General features: G+C 39.0%; 1 protein-coding gene across 33 annotated transcripts in view; it reads right to left on the reverse strand.

The window, feature by feature from the left end:
• dlg2 (discs, large homolog 2 (Drosophila)) overlaps nucleotides 1-24,225 on the reverse strand; it is a 229,147-nt gene that overhangs the window by 35,400 nt on the left and 169,522 nt on the right. For 21 of the 33 annotated variants that reach the window (XM_026941642.3, XM_026941637.3, XM_026941651.3 and 18 more), the window contains 7 exons: nucleotides 23,986-24,122; nucleotides 22,030-22,174; nucleotides 21,362-21,521; nucleotides 16,900-16,959; nucleotides 14,881-15,036; nucleotides 3,055-3,211; nucleotides 243-345 (listed from right to left, as the gene is read on the reverse strand). In XM_026941642.3, the coding sequence (XP_026797443.2) occupies nucleotides 243-345; nucleotides 3,055-3,211; nucleotides 14,881-15,036; nucleotides 16,900-16,959; nucleotides 21,362-21,521; nucleotides 22,030-22,174; nucleotides 23,986-24,122 (918 nt within the window). The remainder of the gene's footprint in view (nucleotides 1-242; nucleotides 346-3,054; nucleotides 3,212-14,880; nucleotides 15,037-16,899; nucleotides 16,960-21,361; nucleotides 21,522-22,029; nucleotides 22,175-23,985; nucleotides 24,123-24,225) is intronic. The other 12 variants (XM_026941645.3, XM_026941652.3, XM_026941667.3 and 9 more) reach the window with 5 other exon arrangements.

A 24,225-nucleotide genomic window follows, 5' to 3' on the forward strand; every position in this document is an offset into this window, starting at 1 on the left:
CCATATTGATTGGATGGGGCATCTGTGAAATCCAGACCAGCAGCCAAACACATTAATTAAACACAGAAGCTAAAAACATTCAATGGCCAAGGATCAAAAAGAATGCCTGTGTGACTTGTGCTCCCGTCCTGCTTGGGGCTGCAGGTGACCTCTGTAATCTGAGTGGCTTGGTTATATAAGGAATCATTAAGAATCATTCTCTTCTCGGCACTGATAGGTCACTAAAGCTGTCCATCACTCACCCTCAGGCCGGTACTGGGCAACGATGGCCACCGTCTGACCCGCCCCCTTGAGTGCAGCCGCAGCCTGTTCATGTGTAGCTCCTCGCAAATCAATGCCATTTACCTGCACACAACACACACACACACACACACACACACACACACATTAGACTGTTGTTACCCACCTACAGTGATCAAAGTCAGTATAATGTGATAGAGACTGCTGATCAGTGAAGGTTTTTTGATTGAATATGTAGAATAAAAATCATTCTATGTGTGTGTGTGTGTGTGTGTGTGTGTGTGTATGTGTGTGTGTGTGTGTGTGTGTGTGTGTGTGTGTGTGTGTGTGTGTGTAAAAGTCATGTACTCTAAGTAAGTAAATGTAAAAAGGAAGGAAGGAAGCCACACATACAGCTATATTTTTACAGAGTCTGTTAGCCAGCAAGCAAGCATGAGCTAACCTGAGGAAGATCAGAAAGAAGCTTAACAGTAACGCTAGGCAGCTGGCAAACACAATCTAACCTAAGGATTTCTGAGAGAATTTTTAAGTCATATTCATTAATGTCCATTATCTTTACTGCTTATGCTAGCTAGTTGGCTAAAAAGTTAACTTGTGTAAGGGAATTAATTATTTATTAAAGTGATATTCATAAGTGTTCCTCATCTTAAAAAATAACACTATCCAGCTAAGTAACATACCCTAACAAGACCATATTTCTGACAGGATTTATAGTTATAATTAATACTGCTCATAAATCTTACTGCTAGTGCAAGCTAGGTGGGTAACATAAGCTAAATTGATAAGATTTTGTGAGACTAATTAAATCATAAATGTTCATACGTTTCAAGCTAATGATAGCTAGCATCCTAACACAAGCTAACAACAAGTTTTCTGAAGGAAATTTTGAGTCACATTCATAAATGTTCATAATCTTAACTGCTAATGCAAGCTAGCTATCTAATATGTGCTATTCTGATTTCTGGGAGGAATTTTAAATCATATTAGCCATTTATATTCATAATCCTCATCTAGTGAGGTATTTCTGTCACTTGAGTAATCCATTCATTTCATTGCAATAATTTACGTACAAAGCAAAGTGATTGCTTATTAGAAGTAGCCAGGTAGTGATCTCCTTCTAATTCATATTCATAAATATTCAAACCTTCACTGCTAATTCTAGTTAGTTGGGTAACATAATGTGACAGGCTATGTGAGGAAATTTTTACTTCTTTGAATTTAATAATACAATATACTTTTGAACACCTACTCACAAACATTTTAATATATTGATTCACTTCAAGACACATCTTTCCAAATCCTAAAAGATGTTATACATCAGCTGTTATACATTTGGTAGATCTTTGAGATCTGACTCTGTAACCCAGATCTCAAAAACATGAGTCTAATCTGGAGCAGTTGTCATTAATGAAATAGTGGCCTAAAGTCAGAACATTGCAGCAACACAGGCATATTTGAGTACCGCCAATAAATCGCCATATCCTCGAGTACTGCAGGATAATGAGCAGTAGGGCTCCTATCTGGTGACTCAAAACTGCACGCTGCAGAATGGAAACAACATTTGGGGAAAAAGAAGCCACAGGCTAGGGACAGCAAGGAAAGTAGTTGTTGGAACACATACCGTGTTTCAGATCCATACTAATATAAGGTATTCATAGTGGAAACCTACAGAGCACTGACTCAGTTCCACCATGGGGAAAGCTGATGGGGTGTATCAGCATGGTGAGCTCAAGCATGTGTGAGTAAGTATGTGCAACCTACTGTGTGTTCTTGCTCATTCTCCCTTTCCTGTTTGTGTGTATGCATTTATCTGTGAATGTCTGCTGTAGTCTGCAGTATGGCCCATGTACTCAGACTCATTTGACAGCATGAACTCAAGAGGCAAACCTGAGAGCTATTCTTAGACTCCAAATCAGGCCAGAACACCATTATCTCTCTCTCTCTCTCTCTCTCTCTCTGTCTCTTCCATCCTCCTCATTCCCATGTTTCTACTGTTCCCCATTCTCCACCTTCAGTCTCATTTCTTCTCATTCCCTTGTTTTTGCCCCATCTTTCTTTCTCTCATTTGCATCTGAGTGGACTGGTTTAACTTTAAAAATTGCAGCAAGTCCTAGTAAATAGCAGAGAACAAGTACTGTGGATGTCTGATTAGGCGTGATGATATGCAGGAACGGAGCACGTCTTATTTTGATTGGGGGTGCTTATTGAGGGCATCTGATTTGGAGTGGTCTACAGGCTGGGAGTATTTTATTATGAATGATGCAGGAACTGAAGGTGTCTGATTAGGGATGTTTGTGGCATTCCACAATTAGAATAACTCCCTAGAGCTCAAATCAGACCCTGATGAGCTCTAATGAAGACACTCAGGAAGCTGACTTCAGGCAGCATATTTTGGTATCCACTCCATGTGAGGCTACTTCAATCTTAATTACTTTGCAATTGCTTCTACAAAAGCCTTTATTTTTGGCTAATAATTTTCTGTTGTCAAGAATACTGTTTCTGTGAGACACAAAATGTGATGGCGCCCTCTACTGCTGGACAGAGGATCTGCAGTAATTAGATGTTAAATGCAGACGTAGGCTATTGATTACATATTTTAATCATTTTAGACAAAATGCATATATGTACATAGTCCAGACTAAGTAACATGTCTACCGTAATATTTCTAAAACTTTTCTGGTAAAGACCAAAATAGAAGACCAAAATAAAAACAAAGAGAGAGGCAAATGTTCAGCACTGAATCAAAAACCATTCTGGTCAAAAACAATAGTTTCTAAATATGGTTGCATGTGTATGTGTTGTCACAAAACTTACAGACAGGATCTGGTCTCCTCTTCTCAGCTCTCCGCTCAGGTCGGCCGGTCCTCCTGCCAGGATAAAGGACACGAAGATTCCCTCACCATCTTCACCTCCTACGATGTTAAAGCCCAGTCCGGTGGAGCCCTTATGCAGCACGATCTTCCTTGGTTCCCTGTATGCACATGTCCAATAATACATCAGCTCAGAGTCTGTGGGGCTCAGCATCTCTCCTGACCCACACACATAAGTGTCCTGGAATGCTGTATACATACACACACGTAGGCCGGCTGGCCAGGTGCTAGCTCACAGACTAGGGTGTGTTTGAGCACAATGGCTGATGCCTAATAGAGGACTGCTCTACTTTTAGAGCATTTGTCCTATTTTCAGTGGTTTCCTAGAGACGGCGATAGAGCACACACACACACACTTACAGGCAATAAAAATATTAGTGCTTATTTAAATATAGTGCTTATAGGCAATAAAAATATTAGTGCTTATTTAAATATAGTGCTTATAGGCAATAAAAATATTATTTATTATTAGACTACCAATGTAGAATGTTTCATACATGGTATATTATTATAATGGTTATCGCATATGTCATATAATAAACTAATTCATTTCAGGGAGGTCAGTGAATGGTCATCATAATTTTTCTAGGAATGCGTTTTGGTCTCCAATATTTTAAAGATAGCCTTTTTTTTAAAAAAAAAAAAAACAGTGGTTAAATTTTATTAAATTATATTTAATATAAGCAATATTCTGATAGTACTAATAAAGTTTGTAATGCTTCTAAACATTTCTATACTACTACTACTAATAATAATAATAATATAATTTATTAATAATATATTTAATAATATAATTTCTAAGATACCGTAGAAAAGCTGTCTTTCGCAATATTGCAATGGATGAGGCTATATTCAGTCCTCTGTTTACATTTTTCTGACCCAAAAACTAGCCTCCAGTCAGAATAGAGCTCCTTGGCTCTGTCTCACATAGTATCAACAAGGGGAAGGGTTTGACTGGGGTAAGGCAAAGATTTTTCAGTATTTTCACAGCAAATGCAATTCATCGCACAAGCAGCAGAGGGCTCTTAATTTTACAAACTATTACCTTCATGAGAGCATACTTTGAAATATTTGTCCATTGTATCTGTAACTATTAGACAAGGCAATGCAGATGCCACAGTACAAGAGGTCAGACTGTCAGAATCAACAAATTAAATAATGTCAATTCCAGTTGGAACATGCAGACAGCTGTTCACACAGGCTTACAGATAGCACAGTGCAATAATGTTCAGGATGCAGCTTTTTAACACAGCAAGAGAACCACAAATACACTACCACAATCTTATCTCTCGTTTGACTCCTCTGTGACCCACTTATGAGCAGACGGTAGATTTTTCCTCTGTCTATCTCCCATTTCACTTTCCCTCTCTCCCTTCACCTGTCTATCTCTCTTTCAATCTGTTCCCCCTAGTGCCTTTTACCCTTCTGTCTGTTTCCCTCTGTCTCCCTCTATATCTGGGTTGGTGGACCTCCAGGCCTCCAGGCCAATCAGAGTCACAGTAGAACACAGATGGGCCATGGAGAACACAAACTAGAGCACAGAAGTAATGCAATGCTAACTTAAATTAAAACAATCAAAACATAATGTTGAATGTCATTTGATAAATTTTGCTAGCATGTACAAAAAATAAAATATAAAAAATATAAAAAGGACTTGGTTGTATGGAAAATCTTCATAAGTAGAACAAGGGGTATTAAATGATTTAATGATATGAAGCCTGGCTACAAAACCATTAAAATATTTCAAGGCAAATTTGGATACTTTAAAACAATATAATAACAGAATACATATTTTTCACAAAGAAACATGCAATGTTCTGGCCTTTATTACATTTTTAGGTTTCAAATTTGGCTATCTTAAAATTATAAGGGTTACTGAGACAAATAATTTTGGCTGAAGGGGTTCACATGGGGAAAAAGGTTGAGAAGGTCTTTATAAAAATAATGACTCTTTATGCAGCAGACAGTTTTGAGCCAAATATAGTTTAGTTTAAGGACATAAGGGTAAATGTCTAGTGTATTTTGGGTAAAGAATGACCCAACTGTAAGCAACCATGTTTAAGACATACTGACATTTGGAATATGGGCCAAAAGTGGCTACTGTGCAGCTGAAAGTGGCCCAACTATGAGTAGTGTTTCACATCATCTTGGCTCTAATCAAAGTTGAGCTGTGGCTGTGTTTTGATAGCCAGACCCAAATTAGTTCAATGCCATTGTCTGAATCTGGGCCAGAGGAAGGTATTAAGTCTTGGTTGGTAAGCCACTTGTATGGGTGTGCATGCAAGTTCAAGCTGTAGTGTTTATTTGCAAATTATTTTCCTAGAGGTAATTTCCTACCTCTCTTATCAATATGTGTGTGTAAGTGAGAGGTGTATAGAGCATATGCAATGTAAGCAGTATTATTCTTTCTACTCTACCAGAGATACAGTCCCCTCCGAAAGTATTGGAACCAGAAGGCCAATTCTCCGGTTTTTGTTATACATTGCAGACACTTGGGTTTGAGATCAAAATATGAATATGAGACAATAGATCTGAATTTCAGCTTTCATTTCCTGATATTTACATCTAGATGTGTTAAACAACTTAGAACATGGCACATTTGGTGAGAGACCAATTTATAGGGGAGCAAAAATATTGTAATAGCATTAAAGTAAGTTAAAGTAAATAACACTTAATATTTACTTATTAAGTGACCCATAATCCAGTGACCCACTGACATCACCAAACTGTTGCATTCTTTTTTGTGATGCTTTTCCAGGCTTCCAACACAGCTTATTTCAGCTATTGCTTGTTTTGAGGAGTTTCTCCCTTCAGTCTCCTCTTCAGGAGGTGAAATGCATGCTCAATTGGGTTAAGGTCCGGTTGCAAGATGAAGATTATCCCAATTAGGTTGGATGATTACATTTCCCTGTAAATTGGCAAACAGAATGTTTCTGTAGACTTCTGAATTCATCCTGCTGCTACCATCATGAGTTACATCATCGAAAAAGATTAGTGAGGCCGTTCCAGAAGCAGCCATGCAAGCCCAAGCCATGACACTACCTCCTGTTTGACCGATGAGCTCGTATGTTTTGGATCATGAGCAGATCCTTTTTTTCTCCACACTTTGGACTTTCCATCACTTTGGTAGAGGTTAATCTTGGTTCCAGAACTTTTGTGGCTCATCTCTGTATTTCTTCGCAAATTCCAATCTGGCCTTCTGATTCTTACCGCTGATGAGTGGTTTGCATCTTGTGTTATGGCCTCCATATTTCTGCTCTCAAAGTCTTCTTCAAACAGTGGATTGTGTTACCTTCATCCCTGCCCTGTGGAGGTTGTTGGTGATGTCACTGACTGTTGATTTTGGGTTGTTCTTCACAGATCTTACAATGTTTCTATTATCAACTGCTGTTGACTTCCTTGGCTGACCTGTTTGATGTCTGGTTGTTAGAACAACAGTAGTTTCTTCCTTTTTCAGGATGTTCCAGTTTGTTGCATTGGCTCTGCTCAATGCTTTTATAAAGGCTCTGATCTCTGCTTCAAAATGGCTTGCTTTTCTCCCATAGAAAAGGGAGAAGACCTGTCTGATCTTCATGTTAGTTTATCCTTTTTAACAGCAAATGCAGTCTTCACAAGTGAAACCGAGGGCTCAGACCAAGAGTAGACATTCAGAGCTATTACTTATGTAAAGAAACACAAGAAACAAGAAACACCTGCCAGTCACATGTTCCAATATTTTTGATCACTTGAAAAATGGGTGGGGTCAAACAAAAGGTGCCATGTTCTAAGTTGTTTAACACATCTAGATGTATCAGGAAATTAAAACTGAAATTCTGATCTATCGTCCCATATGCATCTTTTGATCTCAAACACAAATATCTATTGTGTCTGAGATCAAAAGATGTGTATAGTATATTGAAAATAAAAGAATTGGCATTGCCATTCCAAAATACTTTTGTAGGGAACTGTAAGTGCATCAAGCATAAATATTTACTAATAATTATTATACATATTGTGATATAACTTTAAGCTTATAGCATTTATTTACATTAAATTAATTCATTCATCTTCAGTAATTGCTTTACCCTGGTCAGGGTCATGATGAATCCAGAGCCTATCCTGTGAAAACTAGGTGCAAGGATACACCCTGAATGGGAAGCCAGATCCTTACAGGTCATCACACACACACATATGCATTCATTCACACCAGGGACAATTTAGACTTGCCAGTCTACCTACCAGCATGTTTTTAGATAGTGGGAGAAAACTGGAGTACTCCTGAAGTACTAAGAAACCCATCCGATGCACCACCATGACTGTAAATCTAAATGCAGTTATGGTCACCTTTGCTTGACATCTTTGCTTGAGGTGAGTGAATTTCCCACCATATACTGAAAAAATCTCTAGTGATTCTAGTTAAATTAACTAAAGAGGCATCTGACCAAAGCGAGCTTTATCTTGCCACCTAACTGAATACATCACCTTTTGCTAGTTTTGCTAGTGTTATTAGTTAGTGGTTAGTTAGTTAGTTGGATAGTTAGTTCATTGTTTTAAAGGCTAATGCTGGCAATGAATGTTGATCAGGGAAAATACTTTCTAGAGTAACTGTTATCTACTTTCACCACTAGATGGAAGACATACTCCATAAGTTTGGAAATCCACTGCATAATATCTAGTTTTAGTGCAGTGGTTGACTAAAACCTCACAATTACACAACCTCCACTGCGTTATCTCTGATTTCAAATAAGAGTAAATGAACAGTAAAATAGTCAGGCAAGGGCAGGATATGAACATGTCATTTGATATTCTACAGATCATTCTGTATTCTCACAACTTCTATTACAATATTGGAAATGTAAAAAAAAAAAAAAAAAAGTCAATGAAAAGGATAATTAGCTTCAGAGATCAAATATTCAACCTTTAGCAAGATGCTGATGATTGGAACTCCAGCTAACTAACTTTAAGGACAGAAATCATCTATCTTCTCCACAAATTGCAAAATAGCAAAATACCCTTAAAAACTATGTAAATTCTAAACTTAAATTCAGTTCTCTGGGAGCTCATTTGCATTAATCTATTCCCTCAGTACAATATTCCCCGCTGGCCAGCTGCCTCCTCCTGTCTCATTTGGCTTCTCCCTCTCATTTCCCCACATTTGTCATCATGAAACCTAATGCCAAATGGGAAAACAAACAAAACAGATTGTGCTTACTTTAAATTCTAAAAGCCTCCACTACTTCCTAATGATGGGTGAATAGCGGCATACATTATACTGCAGCTACGCAGTTATTTATGCGGACCCACGCATCTCACTGTATCTAGCCATTTATTTAGTGTCACTTTCAATAATTGCAGCCCCACCATTCACTCAAAAAGGAAATGGAAAAATTTCAAATTTAGGCTTCCACAGAAATATTCAAAAGAGTGAGACGGTATGCACAATTCCCAAGCATAAATCTTGAACGTTCTCACTAACAGCTAAGATGACATATTCAAGGGCACTTTACTGTAGAACTTTACAAGCTCTGAAGGTTAATGATATAGAACGGTCATATGGAATTGGGTCTCTGATTGACTCAAGCCACACAGACAATATGCTTAAAAGTATATATAGACTAAATGGAAATACCATTATTTAAGGCTGTTTGGTAAAAAAAAATGGACAAGATGTTATACCATGGCCCTGGATTTGAGGAATTTAAGGAATGTCCAGGGAATGACTTCTTTTATTCATTTGTTTATACGTACATATGCTCTTCTGATGGCAGCAGAACAGGATGGCTGATATGATCATCGAAGTGCTGGACAGGGTGTGTTTGAACAAGCTTGAATGTCTGAGTAAACCAGAGAGTGTGTATGAGTGGGTTGGAGCATCACTTCCCCTTGATCAGTGAAGGCCACAGCAGATAAACAGACTGTAGCCCATAAACACACAGTCACTGGATAAAATAAGCAGTGTTTAAATACAACTGGCATTTGCCTAGTGACAAAGGTTGTGATGTGGATTGTTATAGAGCTGCATTCACAGAGCCTCTCTGAGAAATTTTTCAAATCAGGGTAATTTTAAATGACGGGTGCCATTATCAGTTTTCCCCCAAACCATCGTTCATTTTTCTTACTACCAAGCTAATAGCCTATCCCCTACAGCATTCTCGATAAGCAAGGCAATGCATCATACATCGACAAAAACAGTCTGTATGGTACAAATGTATCATTCAGTGTAAGGGATTTCAAAATGGAAACACAAAATTGTATAGGGATAAAAGAAGAGAATGCTTTTGTTAACTGAAAAGATCTCAGTGACTTTGACTATGGCATGATTGCGGTGCCAGACAGGCTGGTGTAAGTATTTCAGAAACTGCTGATCTCATGGAATTTTCACATACAACAGACTTCACAAGAGTTTTCAGAAATGCCATGTTGATGAGAGAGGTCAGTTGAGAATGGGCAGACTAGTCTGAGCTGACAGGAAGGATACAGTAACTCAAATAACCACTCTTTATGACTGTGCTGAGCAGAAAAGCATCTTAGAATGCACAAGGTGTCTAAGCTTGATGTGGATGGGCAGAACAGCAGAAGAACGCATCAGGTTCCACTCCTGTCAGCCAAGTACAGGAACCTGTGGCTACAGTGGGCTTATTGGCTTATTGTTGAAGTTTGGCTTACAGTTGAAGATTGAACAAAAGTCTAATGGTCTTTTTCAAATCTTTGACTGTCTAGGTTATATAATTCATATATATTTATATGAATTCCCCATATATAGTTTTTTTTCATTTTATACTGAATTAAAGTATATTGTTTAATTTTAATATTAAAAATAATATTATATGTCATGACAGTGCAAGCACTTTTCATATATCACCCATAAAGACTAGTATATCTATTACACTATGTATGATTACATCACCGTTCCCTGAATACAAGCTATTCTTTTGCCTAATGTTACCGCATTCTCTTCATGCTGAGGCAAGTCAGCAAACCAGCATATTGATCAATATGCTCCAGACCTATTAAAGCTCCTGACCCATATCAATATCCCCATACCACCTCATCTACAAGTGTACAATACATCAATACCCCTCAGAGGTACAATGTCAGCAATCAGACTGCATCTAACACATGTAGCACGACGTCTGTGACTCATAGGGAGACAGACGCACTGTATCAATAAACTCGCAGTGAGTCCTGCTTAAAAGAGCTCTCTCCCTGGGGATGACTGACGTATTTCCAATGGTCTTTGCTCAGGTCAAGTCAATACAGTAATGTGGCCTTCCAGGGTGTCTCTTTAGCTTAAGCACCACTACAGATTTCTATAAACTCAGTCAACGTCCTTAAAGAGTTCTCCAGCTTTGTGACTGCTAACTTAATGACCTGCTGGTTTATTGATAGCAAACTGACTGTAAAGCCCACTGTTCCAGTTATAAGAGTCAACAGACGTGGTACAGTCCACTCCAAAGGTATTAAATGGCAAGGCCAATTCTGTTGTTTTTGCTATACACTGAAGACATTTGGGTTTGAGATCAAAAGATGAATATGAGATAATACAGTAGATCAGAATTTCAGCTTTCATTTAGTGGAAGGTTTTAGACTGGCCAAGTCAATCACCAGACCTTAACCCAATTGATCATGCATTTCACCTCCTGAAAAGGAGACTGAAGGGAGAAACCCCCCAAAACAAGGGATGTGCAAACAAATATTAAGTGTTATTTACTTTAAGACTATCTGTTCCTATACTTTTGCTCACCGAAAAACTGGGTGTTCTGCCACCAAAGGTGCCCAAGTTGTTTATGTTCTAAGTTGTTTAACACATCTAGATGTAAATATCAAGAAATGAAACTTACTATCGTCTCATATTCATCTTTTGAACTCAAACACAAATGTCTTCAGTGTATAGCAAAAACAAAATAATTGGAGGGGACTGTATCTCTGATACAGTAGAAAGAATAACTGCTTACATTACATATGCTCTATATACCTCTCGCTTACACACACATCTTGATGAGAGAGCCAGCAAAGCCTCCCTGAGCAGTCTATGCTCTGTCTGCAGTAAAATAATGCGGCTTTAACCTTTTGAGAGCACATTGGTAGATAGAGTGAGTGAGAGAGAGAGGAGGGAGAGGGAGAGAGAGAGAGTTTGATTATTTGACGGTTCACTTCCCACACTGTAATTGGATTTGAGACGAAAGAAGCAGAGAGCAGGAGAGCCAAAAAAAAAAAAAACACTGCAGTTAGCACACATAAACCACATAGTTTTTTTTTTTTTAAATCAAATTACAAAAGAACAACCTTCTCCTCAGCCAGTCACAAGCTTCATTAAGTAGCTTACATCTCATACAACACAATTACATTCTGTTTTTACTGGAAACTTTTTTTTTCTTTTTTAATTCCCACATTAACACCTTGAATGCAAGTTGCAAACAGACTACATCATTACAGAAATAACCAGACTATTTTCCTCATGCCAGTCAGAAGAAACCTCACTGTGATGACCTGACCAGAGCTGATAAAATGCAGTAAGCTAATTTTCATTCAACTTTAGTTTGATGGTAGAAGGAAACAGTCCACATACTGAAATATTTTAGAGATGCAATGAATCCACATGAGGACTTAGCAGAGATGAGTATATCAGGTCTGACAGTGTGTGCTGAATTAATATACTGTCTTTTTTTTTCTAGCAGACACACCTTACATCCCTTCTGGAAATTCCATCTTGGTATGATCAGCTACAAGCTGCCAAAACACAAGCCAAATTATTTTCCAGCTTCATTATTACTTGACTAATTTTTATCAATAAATGACTGATTTAAAATCATATCCTTACTGTTTTGTTATTGTCTTAAAAAGAACTTGTCATAACTCAGAAACTGTTTTCTTTCTACCAGCACTTACCATCTGACAAAGAGTTGACCAGCTCAGTCTGTTCTTTGATCAGAATGAGCTGGGTGTTTCCACAGGGATATCTATTATCAGTGAGAAGATTCAGCACTAGGGAATAGTGATTTATGATGTATCTTTCTTAAGGAAAAAAATGTAAGAATCTTCTCCTGGTCCATTGCTCACAACAAACCATTAATCACCATATAACACAAAATGACAAAGTAAATAAACTTAGCTCTTTTTCTGCTGGTGGGCTTTTTCTGCTCACATGATTGATTGATCAGGTAGAATTTGATATCTGGTAGAAGATATCTATAAAACTGTAGGTGTTCAGGAAAAGTTACAGGCTTATGCCAGTGAAGCAGACGATCTGTGTCTGCTCTGGAAACTGATAAACTGTCATCTCACTAATGCTTCTTCTAGTTCTTGTCACTGGTAGAAGATATCTATAAAACTCTAGGTGTTCAGGAAAAGTTACAGTGTTTATAGTATTGACCAAATCATAAAAATTATTATTTTTAAAGTCTCAAGAACTAAAGCATTTCTTTAACCCATTAAACTCCAAGTATCGGACCTGGGAAGATTTATACTCACTCTCATAACTACATACCTTTCCTACTAGTTTCTATGTAGTTACTGCATAATTAAATGTAGTTACTAAATAATTTTAAGTCTTAACACCAAAATACTTTAAGGGGTTAAAACTATCAGACATGGGGTCAAGTATCATCAAGAAGGGCACATGATGGTGTCTCAGCATGGTTTGAGCATGGTTGTCCAAAATGTTTTGTTCTCTCTTTTTGTCTAATTTGAAAAACAGAACATCATCAGTAATATAAGTTAACATTATAATTTCCTAACTAATGCAGGTTTGCCTCCTTTGCTGTCTGAGATGCAAATCATTCTCATTCCCTCTGAAGCCAATTAGAGACTGCTTTTTAATTCACCGAGTAATACACCGATCGTTAAATTTCTAAACGAGGCAGTAATCAGCCATCCGGTGCCAAAACAAGGCGCTAGTGGCAGCAACCAAGTGTTGTTCCAAAGCCATCTGGGCCACAGAAAGACTGAGACTTATACACTGAGCCACAAACACGCACATGGTATTTATGAAAAAGAAAATGGATTAGACCCCATTAATCTCCAAACTATAAACTTTAATTCATTTAATCAACAGTGCGACAGATGAGATGCTATGGCTTTATACCCATTTAAAGTCAAACTGTTCTGACAGATAAAATGCAAACAGCTACAGAGGCAATAAAGGAGATTAAATCAATCCTCTCAGGTTTATGAAGCTTAGATATCGCTCAAGCGCTGCACATAAACCCTGATCAACATTCTGTGAGCATCCAGGCTTTGACCTTCAAAGACTCGTCAATAAACAATACAATCAACAAACCCATCCAGAGACACACTGAAGGGTCAAGGGGTTAGAGCAGGGAGTAAAAGGCACTAAACGAATTCAGTCACTCAAAAACTACAGTTTTATTTCACCCCAGCTATTCACCAGGGCAACAAGAATCACCTGGACAACTTCTTGTGCCTGTGCACACACATGCTGAGATCTTTGTACAAACTCACACAGTGAAATATGATGCAGTGTTTGCAAATACCACTGTCATACAGTTTGTACACATGTCAGACCACATGTACACAACATGGCGCTATCTGCTTTGACAAATGTGACTACGGTGAGATCTACTGGTTTCCTGTCCTCCAAAGCTGGGGATAGCCTCCCCTCATCTCTTCTACCTCTGTGAGTTATTTTTATTTAGTTAGTTTTTAAATAAAATACTAGCACTTTTTTTTGCAGAATGATACAGAACTCGGGAACTCTGGGGCATTATTTACTCAGCTTTCCCTCTCTAGCACTGCAAGCCATATCAGCTATCACTCACCATACTATTTGCTATATTACCTCTATGTACTTGCACTGTGTAATTTCCTTCTCTACACTCAGCAAGTGGCACTTAACTCTTATTCTTTCTGCTAGGTCAGTTCTCCCTTTGCATTGTCTTTTCCATGTATTCCACAATCCCCACTGTGTAGCCGAGTCTGTGGCTACCTACTGTTAGCATGGGTGAGTGGTCAGGACAATTGGCTATATCAGCTATCAGAGCGCATAAGGGCTGCAACCTAGCAGTCCAGAAAATACTCTGTGGGATCCATGGAAGATTAGTGGAAGAGGATTTTTATTTTAAAAGCAATATTAGAGCTCCTACCTACCTATGCTCTAACATAAATGCAATAACTATTTTTATACTATTTTTTCTACATAATTTTAATGTAACTGGAAAAATGTGAGCCAGAGAAAACTCACTCATGGGCTGCCATTTATACATATTCTGTCTACACTGCCAGACAGTGTAGGTTGGTGAAATAAAGTTTGGCATTCTTTTGCTCAATATCAGAAGACAAGATTATCCCAAATGTAGATTAGGAATCAGACACACATGGGTGAGCTGTTGGGCAGGGCATGCAGGGGAGCAGATTGTGGGTGGGGCATGCAGGGGAGCAGATTGTGGGTGGGGCATGCAGGGGAGCAGATTGTGGGTGGGGCATGCAGGGGAGCAGATTGTGGGTGGGGCATGCAGGGGAGCAGATTGTGGGTGGGGCATGCAGGGGAGCAGATTGTGGGTGGGGCATGCAGGGGAGCAGATTGTGGGTGGGGCATGCAGGGGGCAGATTGTGGGTGGAGCGTGCAGAGGAGCAGATTGTGGGTGGGGCATGCAGGGAGCAGATTGTGGGTGGGGCATGCAGGGGAGCAGATTGTGGGTGGAGCATGCAGGGGAGCAGATTGTGGGTGGAGCGTGCAGAGGAGCAGATTGTGGGTGGGGCATGCAGGGGGCAGATTGTGGGTGGAGCGTGCAGGCAAGCCTCACTGGCATGCAAAGCATTAAGTGGTCAGTACCTGGTAATGTCGGAGTCGGGGAGCACACCTACGTGGTAGTGGGGGAAAGGGACGGAGTGCAGTGGGCTTTTATCAAACTCCACGGGGGAGTAGTGACGGGGAGAGGGAGCACGATCACACAGTTTATTCACAGTGCTGTAAACTGGCTCTGGAGGCCTAGAGAGGAAGAGAGAAAGAGAGAGCAGAAAGCAGAACATGTTTGTTAGTGTGCGTGCAAGACAGAGTGAAGGAGAGAGAGAAGGAAAGACAGCGAGTGAGACAGAGAGAGAGAGAGAAGAGAGAGAGAGAGAGAAATTGTACCAGCAAACAATAATCTGAAACAAACTACAAGCAACATCTAGAAGGAATGTCTTTTTCTGTCTACACATTCAATTCTCAAAATTTAAAAAGTCATCTTTAAATCATCAACTCATCAGCTGCAAATTATACTATATTTACTCATAGCACAAATGTGTGTAATGATCTTTTTACAGTTGCTGTAAATAGTGAGCAAGAGATCTTTGGGGAAAAAAATACCATCTTTTGTTAGCACCACTCGGGACTTCACAGACTCCACATTCTGCCTGGTAGGAAACAGTTATACCACAGTTTAAAACTGTGCTGGAGTACATGGGAGTGGGGCTTCAGTCAATTGTAGTTAGCAATATTAAGTCCTTTGGCAAAAACAAATTTAAATAGAAAACTTGTTTCAGTCACATTTCCTGATATCATATATAATAATTAAAAACAAAACAAAACAACAACAACAAAAAAAACAGCTACTTTTGTGACATTCTTGGTACCCACAAAATATGTAGAGCCCCCCATCTTAACCTCAGTGAAACAAGATTAATGTGTCTCTTCTAATCATTAACACACTTTCTCTGCCATGTAGAGGTCCAGCTTTCTTAATACATATATCTCTCAGTATTATATTCCTACTGTTTCCCTCTCTCATACTGTGGGGGATGAGATCTAAACCCCAGGCTAGCACAGTATGAAGACATAAAATTGGTGTAATTGTGTGTGATGGAGACACACACCATGGACAGATAATGGTGCTCAGGAATTAGAGAGTGCCTGAACATATGAACACACTGAGATGCAAACCCAGGGCCCATGTATATCAAGTGTCCTACAATAACACCGGTAATCTGGGATAGACTCCTACATGACAATATTCTTCAATATAATATATAGATATCAATAACTCCAGACTACTGAATTTCATTAACAAGTGCAGCAAATGCAAAAATAATGCGGGGAAATGCAGGCCATCCAGAAGAGTTTAACAAAGAAAGTCTATTAAAAAAATGGCAGTTCTATAATGAAGCACAATAGACCTGTTATTTCATGTATGAAACATGTTTATCTCTTTACTCTTATTTTTGTCATGAATATAAGTCTACACAGCAGCCATCTGAACACAATGTAAGGTATACAAACCATGATGCAAAACAAATCCAGCTGTGATTTTTATTACTTTTTCACACCAGGCTCTTCTTACCACAGCTATGCTTTCATTGCACAGTGAACACACAATGGTTTAACACTTACTGTGGCTAGCAAAATGTGTATTTTTCAATTCTAGCTGGAACTGAAGGTTTCCCTGTTGATTGTGTGCTCTTCCATTGAGAGATACGTTACACTACGATTAAGATAATGTTAGCTGAACCAACAATGAAATGTTAGCATTGAAAACAAACATTCATAGCACAATATAACCACTGGTATAAAAAAATAAAAAGATTCTCATATTTCTAGAGTGGAGGGTGAATTGTAGTGTGTAATTCAAATGAGAACCAAGACAAGTGGGAGGGATCCTCAATATATGACCTATATTTGCTCAGCAGATATTGCAGCCTGTTATTACTAACTAGCAGCCTCATCTAATGGTAGAATATGACTGTAATATACTATGTAGAATATACTATACTATATACTATATACTATGTAGGTCAAAACAGCATCCTCAGTCTGCACTACTCTTGATATTCCAGAGAGCCACAGAGAGCCTCGTCCTTAGTGTTTGCTTCTCACCTCAACTGGAAGTGCTGGGACTCAAACCTGTGGCCCTCCCCGTCATCTAAGGAGGGATTTCTGATCAGAGAAAAACAGCAAATGAGCCACAAAACCACCGCAGTCAACTCCATGTATACTGGGTTGTGTAAAAAAGTGCTGAAATGTGTTTGTTCTGTGCGGACGCAGCATGCAGACTCCAGAAAGATACAGACAGCTGGACACACATTCATACGGCCGTAGACACAACAGAACAGAACAGAGCCTTCAGTAGGCACAGCTGGGCTCCAGACATCAGCAGACACGACTAACAGACGAGCATAAGAGTGAGCTCTGTTTAGCTATTACACAAGTACTGTTTATTACCTCTATTACTACAGCTTATAATTAAGGGGTATTTGAAGCCTAGCTGTTTATAATGCTAAAACAGCCTGTATATAGATGGCAACCAACAGAGTCACATTCACCGAATTGTAGATGCTAGAAGATGTGGGATGCTAAAACCAACTTGCAGTAAATTGTCTCAGTGCTAGTTTTAAAATTCTAAGCATGTTTTCTTGCAGTTGTGTAACAGGTGCCCGGAGAATTCGTAACATTCTGAATAAAGAGAGTGAGAGCAAGAGAGAGAGAGAGAGAGAGAGAGAGAGAGAGAGAGAGAGAGAGAGAGGAAAATGGAGAAGGAGGGAGGGATAAAAAGCAAGAGAGGACAACAGGAGGCGCAGACAGATATAAAAGCCTGCACCAGGCTTTTGCTGCTTGTGCAGATGACGTCTCATCTAATCAGTTTCTCTTTCTCTCTTCCAATCTTGTTTCCTGTCCTCTAGCCGCATGAGCCAGACAGCTATCACTTCAGTTGTTTTCACTACATAGTATGGTCATGACCTGCCTGCTTTCACAGAGAGAGGCCATTTGACTCATATTGGAAATGACCAACCACAGACTGCTGCTTTAACATGACATGCTTTAACAGGACAACCTGGAACCAGGAAACAGTGGTTTAATAAAGTTTTCTAGAGCAATGGTTCTTAAAGTGGAATCCATGAAGCATAGCCAGGGGGAATTAATTATTTATAATTTTGTTACAGTGGTGGAAATTACAACCCAGCATTGTCAAAATGATTATATTATAATTTGAGGTCTTACAGTTATTGGCATTTGACTGGTTAATTGAATCGAATGGCTTTAATCCAAACCTCACTAACTCAAAAACAAGTCAGCATATAAACAGTGTCAAACTGGACCATATGTGTTCTGTCAGTGGAAAATTCAGGAATTAAATCTCTATGACTCCAATAAATAGACAAATAACTGAATACATACTGAACACATTTAATTAATAGATTATGTTCCTAAACCAGTACTGAAGAGATTCATGGTATTTATATTACAGTTAAAGTGGTAACTGGTTGCAGAAAGTTACTGAAGCTAAGATCCTCACAAATGTTAATCCCGTGATCTTATTCCAAACATCTCATTCTTGCCATGGTGTTCAAAAGTTTGTTCCCACCTCGGAAACCTTGTTCTGAACATCGTGGCCAGTATTATTGTATACAGTATACAGGGCTGAGCAGTCGAGGTTATGACTTCCTGTTCCCTGACTCAAACTCCCGTCATGTTTCATGGATTTGTTTATGACTCCTGAAGAAAAAATCCTCTTCTCTCCTTTACTGTCTCTCTCTTTGGTCATCTTTCTCTTAATTAACCCTCCCTCAACAGTTTTTTTCTGTTCTTATAAAGATCTGGGCTGAGATGTGATCATAGCAATGCAGAACTTTGCTGGCTTAAATATATCACAAACACATAATGCAGTTTTATATGGACTTAGATGCTAAAATAAAATTCAGCAATCTCTACAGTTATCTAAAACAGTGGGCTAAAGCAGTATATCTAAGGCCCAGCATATCAGAATACTAAATAACACTAAATAATGCTTGACTGCTGTTCAAGTAAACTGCATGAAAACTGGGAACCTGAGACAATTTAGGTGAAATCACTTGGTTATCTTTTACATGTGATGCAGGAAGGAAGCAATGGAGGAATTAAATGACATCTTTCTAGCAGGGAAGATTTTTTGATGTTCTTCTTGCTGTAGTTATTGTGCATGATGAGTTAAGACAGTACCGGTATGTAGAGTGAGTTCCACTTAAACAACTGAATGATTCATGTGAGTGAAAGTGTGTGTGACTTTGGTGGCTTCACAGGTGGGTGTGTGGAACTACGTCAGTCAGAGGTTTATTTAAGTATTACTTTGGAGAGTATACTGTATCCTAAACTAATCACTGGGGTCTGTTTAAGTGTGTTTGTGTTTTAAATATTTAAAATGTAGCTGTAATGGGACCTTCTTCATATTTTCTCTCAGAGCTGAGGTTAAAAGAAAACACACACACACACATACATACACACATACACCACACATAATGTTGCTCTTAAATTTAAATAATCTAACCTTTTATGGGTTAAATCTAATCTTTTAGGGTTTTTTATTTTATAAAAGTTGAAGACTTTGTTAAAAAAAAAAATCCTATGGCTATCCTTGTGGGGACGTTTGGTCACCACACACACAGACTCACACAGAGCTCTACCTTCTGTCACAGCCAATCCATTATTCATCTGTAGAGCTATGGCACACGTTCACATTTATTATGCAAAAGCGTATGAAACTTTGCAATGCTAATCATCTTAGCCAGAACTGCTTCTCCTTCCAGTTACTTAATAAAGGATCTAAAGTCAAAACTTGGTGACCTTCCATTACATGTATTAGCTTGAGAGACATTTAACTCTCCATACACTATATTTAGGGCTCTTCCTTTACTGCATTACCAGGAGATCAGGAGGCTAAGAATGGAGATTAAGCAAGCTTAGCAGAGGCAACCTGCTCTTAGTCAAGCACAAGGATGCAGCACTAATCCCAGACTTACAGCTCAAAGAGAGATCCACTCCTAACACTCCTACAGGCCATTAGTAATACTTTACAAACTATTTCTCCTTCGTCTAATAACTAATTTAGCTTCATACAGATTCCACACTATCCTCGTCCAACTTTCCTCTACGCCTAACAGTCTTACTGAAAGCTTTTTTATTCATGCAAGACCAAACTGATTGTCATGAAGGTCTTGATTTCAGTGTATCTAGCATCTACAAATCTAGACAGCATTCAGTACAACTGCAAATACTACAATAAGCATGTTATATTACACTTGTTCTCCAATTTTGGTAGTTACCAGATAGAGTCTCAGGGGTCAGGGTTTTGTAACAGTCAGTCATTTTTTTGGAACATGAAAACCTGCATTTTTTTTTGTCTTGAGAGAGAAAAAGAGGCTGCTGAGAGAATTAGGGTATTTTATAGCTACTATAACATAAGTGATAACAGGAACTAACTTGTCTCATTGACATTCCTAAACATTTAATGTAACTATAAATAGCTAAAAGGAACAATGTGTTGTCAATAATACATTAAGGACTGATATTGTTGGCAAATTGCTGTGGCATAAGAGGAATAAAACACTTTGGAGCAAATGTCTACAGTCAACACAACTCTGTCAATAAAATAATTTAACTACTTAAAGCTATCTAATTTAAAAAGTACTGATACTACAACATCATTACTGCAAAATATAATTACTTGTATCATGTTATCTAATTACTGACTGACTCACGCAGACCTGGACCTTTACAATTATCAGATTACTCCAGTGCATATAAATGTGTTGATCAAATTAATGCCAAAATTGGGATTTTTGTGGAATTGTGTAAACAAACAAACAGCTACCTACACATTTGGTTTATGAATGCAAGCTCTGATAACTAGCTACTTATATCAGAGAATCATGTTGGTGTCGCTGTTTTACTCTATGTCTGTTTTATGTCCTGGGAGGTTTCTAAATATCCCTCATCAAGGCCAGTTCTGGCCAGCTACTCTCAGGTTTTTATGCTGAGCAGCCAGACAAAAATATCCCCTGCCCTGAAGGAACCATATGGCTCTTAAAATAACCCCTCAAAAAACGCACGCAGACAAATGAACGAACTCGGATGCCATCTGCTCTCTGCAGAGATAAGACAAGTTCAAGACTTTAACGTTATGTGTAGTAACAGAATTTATAGACACTTTGGAGAATTTTGTAGCAGATCAAATCTGCCACACTCCCATTAAGCAGGAAAAATAAAGGTACAACGTGTACCATGGTCAGCCTTAAGGCTCTGTTTAGTTAAATAGACATCCATTTATTCCAGCAATGAGCCCACACACATTCATACAGGACGTTTCAGAAGGAGGAACAACACCGGAGACAGAGTAGTGGACTAACACGGGCAGACAGAGTGGAACAGGAGGGGCATGAAATCCCAAAGCAATCCCATCACAAGCTGTGATGATTCCATCTGCACTGCTTTTTGGGATTTCCACACAGTGACACACTGGGAAGGAGGGACCTACACAGACTCTACCTGTCAACTGTGGCATCTGGCAAAGAGAGGAGGGATTTACCGTAAGAATGAAAAGCCATCCAACCTGTTAATGTCCTCCTCCCCCAGCAGGTGGCGTGGCAGGGGTGAGTAGCGTCCTGGGGAGATGGGGGGAAGACTGGACTTATACTCCAGAGTCCCGTTATTACCAGAGATATGATTATCCATAGCAGGGGAAAATGCTGCAGCAGAGGACAGAAAAAGAGACAGACAGGTATATATAGAGTAGAGTAGAGGAGAATAGAGGAGAGAGGAAGAGAGAGGGGAGTAGAGGAAAGGAGAGGAGAGAGGAAGAGACAGGACAGTAGAGGAAAGGAGAGGGGAGGAGTAGAGTAGAGGAAAGGAGAGGAGGGGAGAGGGGAGGAGAGGGGAGGACGAGAGGAGAGAGTAGAGGAGAGAGGAGAAGGGGAGGAGGAGAGAAGAGGAGGAGAGAGGAGAGGGGGAAGAGGAGTAAAGCCAGTAAACAGCACAGCTGCTTGTGATATAACCATAATTATTACAGAACCAATTAATTTATAAACTAGTCACTTCACATTTCATTCGCTCTACCACAACATTTCACGTTTGACCAGAAACTGCACACCACTGACACATTCTCTGCTATATATAACTAGCAATCTTTTCATAAATAATACCAATTATGTTATTACTGATGCAGTAGTGTGTGACAGTGTATTCATTTCTACTCACAGTGGGTAATGTCGGGAGGCCCATAGGGATCTGAAAGGTAAACACTAGTGGGCTTTCCCACCTTCAAATACACAACATCTGACGTGTTCTTCAGTATGGCTACTGCCTCCTCATGGGTCACCTCCTCCAGAGTGTAGTTATTAACCTGAAAGAAAAGAAGAGAGAAGAAGTATTGCATATGCTTTTTACCTCACAGTTTAGTAGGTAATAGCAAATCAGTGCTGCTAAATATATCCTGCATAAAGGGTTACACATTGGAGAATAGGATGTTACCGTTTTATATGGAAGAGCCCTTTATGCACCATTACAAAAAGGCTACAGTTAACATCCTTTCATTTTAAATAAACAGAACTGTAATATATCGGCTGACGTTCATATGGAGTAAGCCCATGGAGCCATGGTGAACCAACCACTGAAACTGTGATGCTGTAACATGCTGAATTTAAAAAATATTTTCACAATTGTTCTTCCCAATTTCATCACCTGAAAATTCCCACTACCAGCCAGCTTATCCCTATCAAACCACAACTACAAACCAGGGAGATTGAAGGCTACAAAAAGGGCAGATAGCCCTTTCCTCTGAGTGTGTTACGCTGCCCTGTGATGCAACATGAGGGCTATCTGCCCTCTTCCACATACATGAGCTCATAGATGCCCATGACTGGCTAGTCTCAGTGTGATTGATGGAGAGAACGAGCATGCCATCCCTCCCAGCTAGAGAGCACAGCTAATTTTGCTCTCTTGGTTCCCAGGTGTGGCATCATCAGGCTTCGAAACTCGTGATCTCCCGATGACAGGGCAAACGCTTTTCTATTGCGCCGAAACACACTGAATGTTAAGTCCAGTTCACACCGAATTTTTTAATGCAAATAATCTATTTTATTTTACTTGAGAGCATAAGTGAGGCATAAACACTTTTCTAATCACATAAATCCACTTTCTAAATGTTGTGAATTATATTTCAGATCAAAATCTATAATGTTATAATTGTATAGTCTGTAGCTGCTGAGCAAAGCATTCACATAAAACCAGCATGGGGAACAAGAATAAACATTAATATACTGTTTGTTCACTTTCTTAATATCTAATGTCACGTTTTTATGTAAACTTTGTTTTACTTACCATTAGCCCAACTTGTTTGAACCTGCTATTTACAGCTGACCCAACATGTTGATTGAAACAATTAATGTTTTTTTCCTCCACCCAGTCTCACAGATAAAAAATTACATACGATGTATTTGCAACACCTTCTATACAACGAAATTCAATGGTCTGGCACAAGCACACAATGAATATCAGTGTGTCGAACTTTCTCTAGACTACTCTGTAGGTCTGTACCATGTTACCACGTGATACAGACAAATGCAAACGTAATTGTCTTTAACTACTGCTGAGAAGAGGAGAACTTTGCCATATGAAGACTTTGCCATATGCTGTCATGAAGAGCATTAAATTACTCATGAAGTGGGCTACGCTCATGTTTAAAAATGAGGTTAAAATATTTATTAGTTTGATGTGTTGATATTCATTGTGTGCTTGTGAAAGAACATTGATATTCATCGTATATAAGCTGCTGCAAATATCGCTGCATTCAACTGAGAAGTGGGAAATTGGAGCTAGAAATGATGTTAGTGGAATTGATTGAGCTAAAGCACAGATTTGTATATAAAGCATTACTCATTTAAAGGTAAGAAGTGCTACTACTTTACTGCTGATGCCGTGATGCTTGCTGAACTTGGATGCCATCCAAGGTGTTTTCTTTGTCTTTTCCCAGTTGGAGGTCGGGAATTATGAGTTACAGCTTCTAGCTGAATGCAGCATAAGTTGTATATGAACGTTTTTTTCTGTGAGACTGGATTTGTTTTTTGACTATGCAGTGTGGTTGTACAATAGGTCTCTTATGCTATCGGTGTGACGTCTAGCTATGAATAGAGGTCTAGATTCCTGTGTGCTCACCATGAGGAGCCTGTCCCCAACCTGTAACCTGCCATCCTTCTGCGCCGCTCCTCCGTCAATGATCTTAGTGACGTAGATGCTGTTATCACCCGGAATGTGCTGGTTACCCACTCCACCCGCAATACTGAACCCCAGCCCTGCAGGAGGGAAGGACACATAATAACACTTTACGGGGTGCAAAACGTCAAATACTACTGCACTGATATCCATGAGTTAAAAATTCATCCTAATTAAAAGTAT

The sequence above is a fragment of the Pangasianodon hypophthalmus genome, chromosome 17 (assembly GCF_027358585.1).
Source record: "Pangasianodon hypophthalmus isolate fPanHyp1 chromosome 17, fPanHyp1.pri, whole genome shotgun sequence".
Taxonomy (NCBI): Eukaryota; Metazoa; Chordata; class Actinopteri; order Siluriformes; family Pangasiidae; genus Pangasianodon; species Pangasianodon hypophthalmus.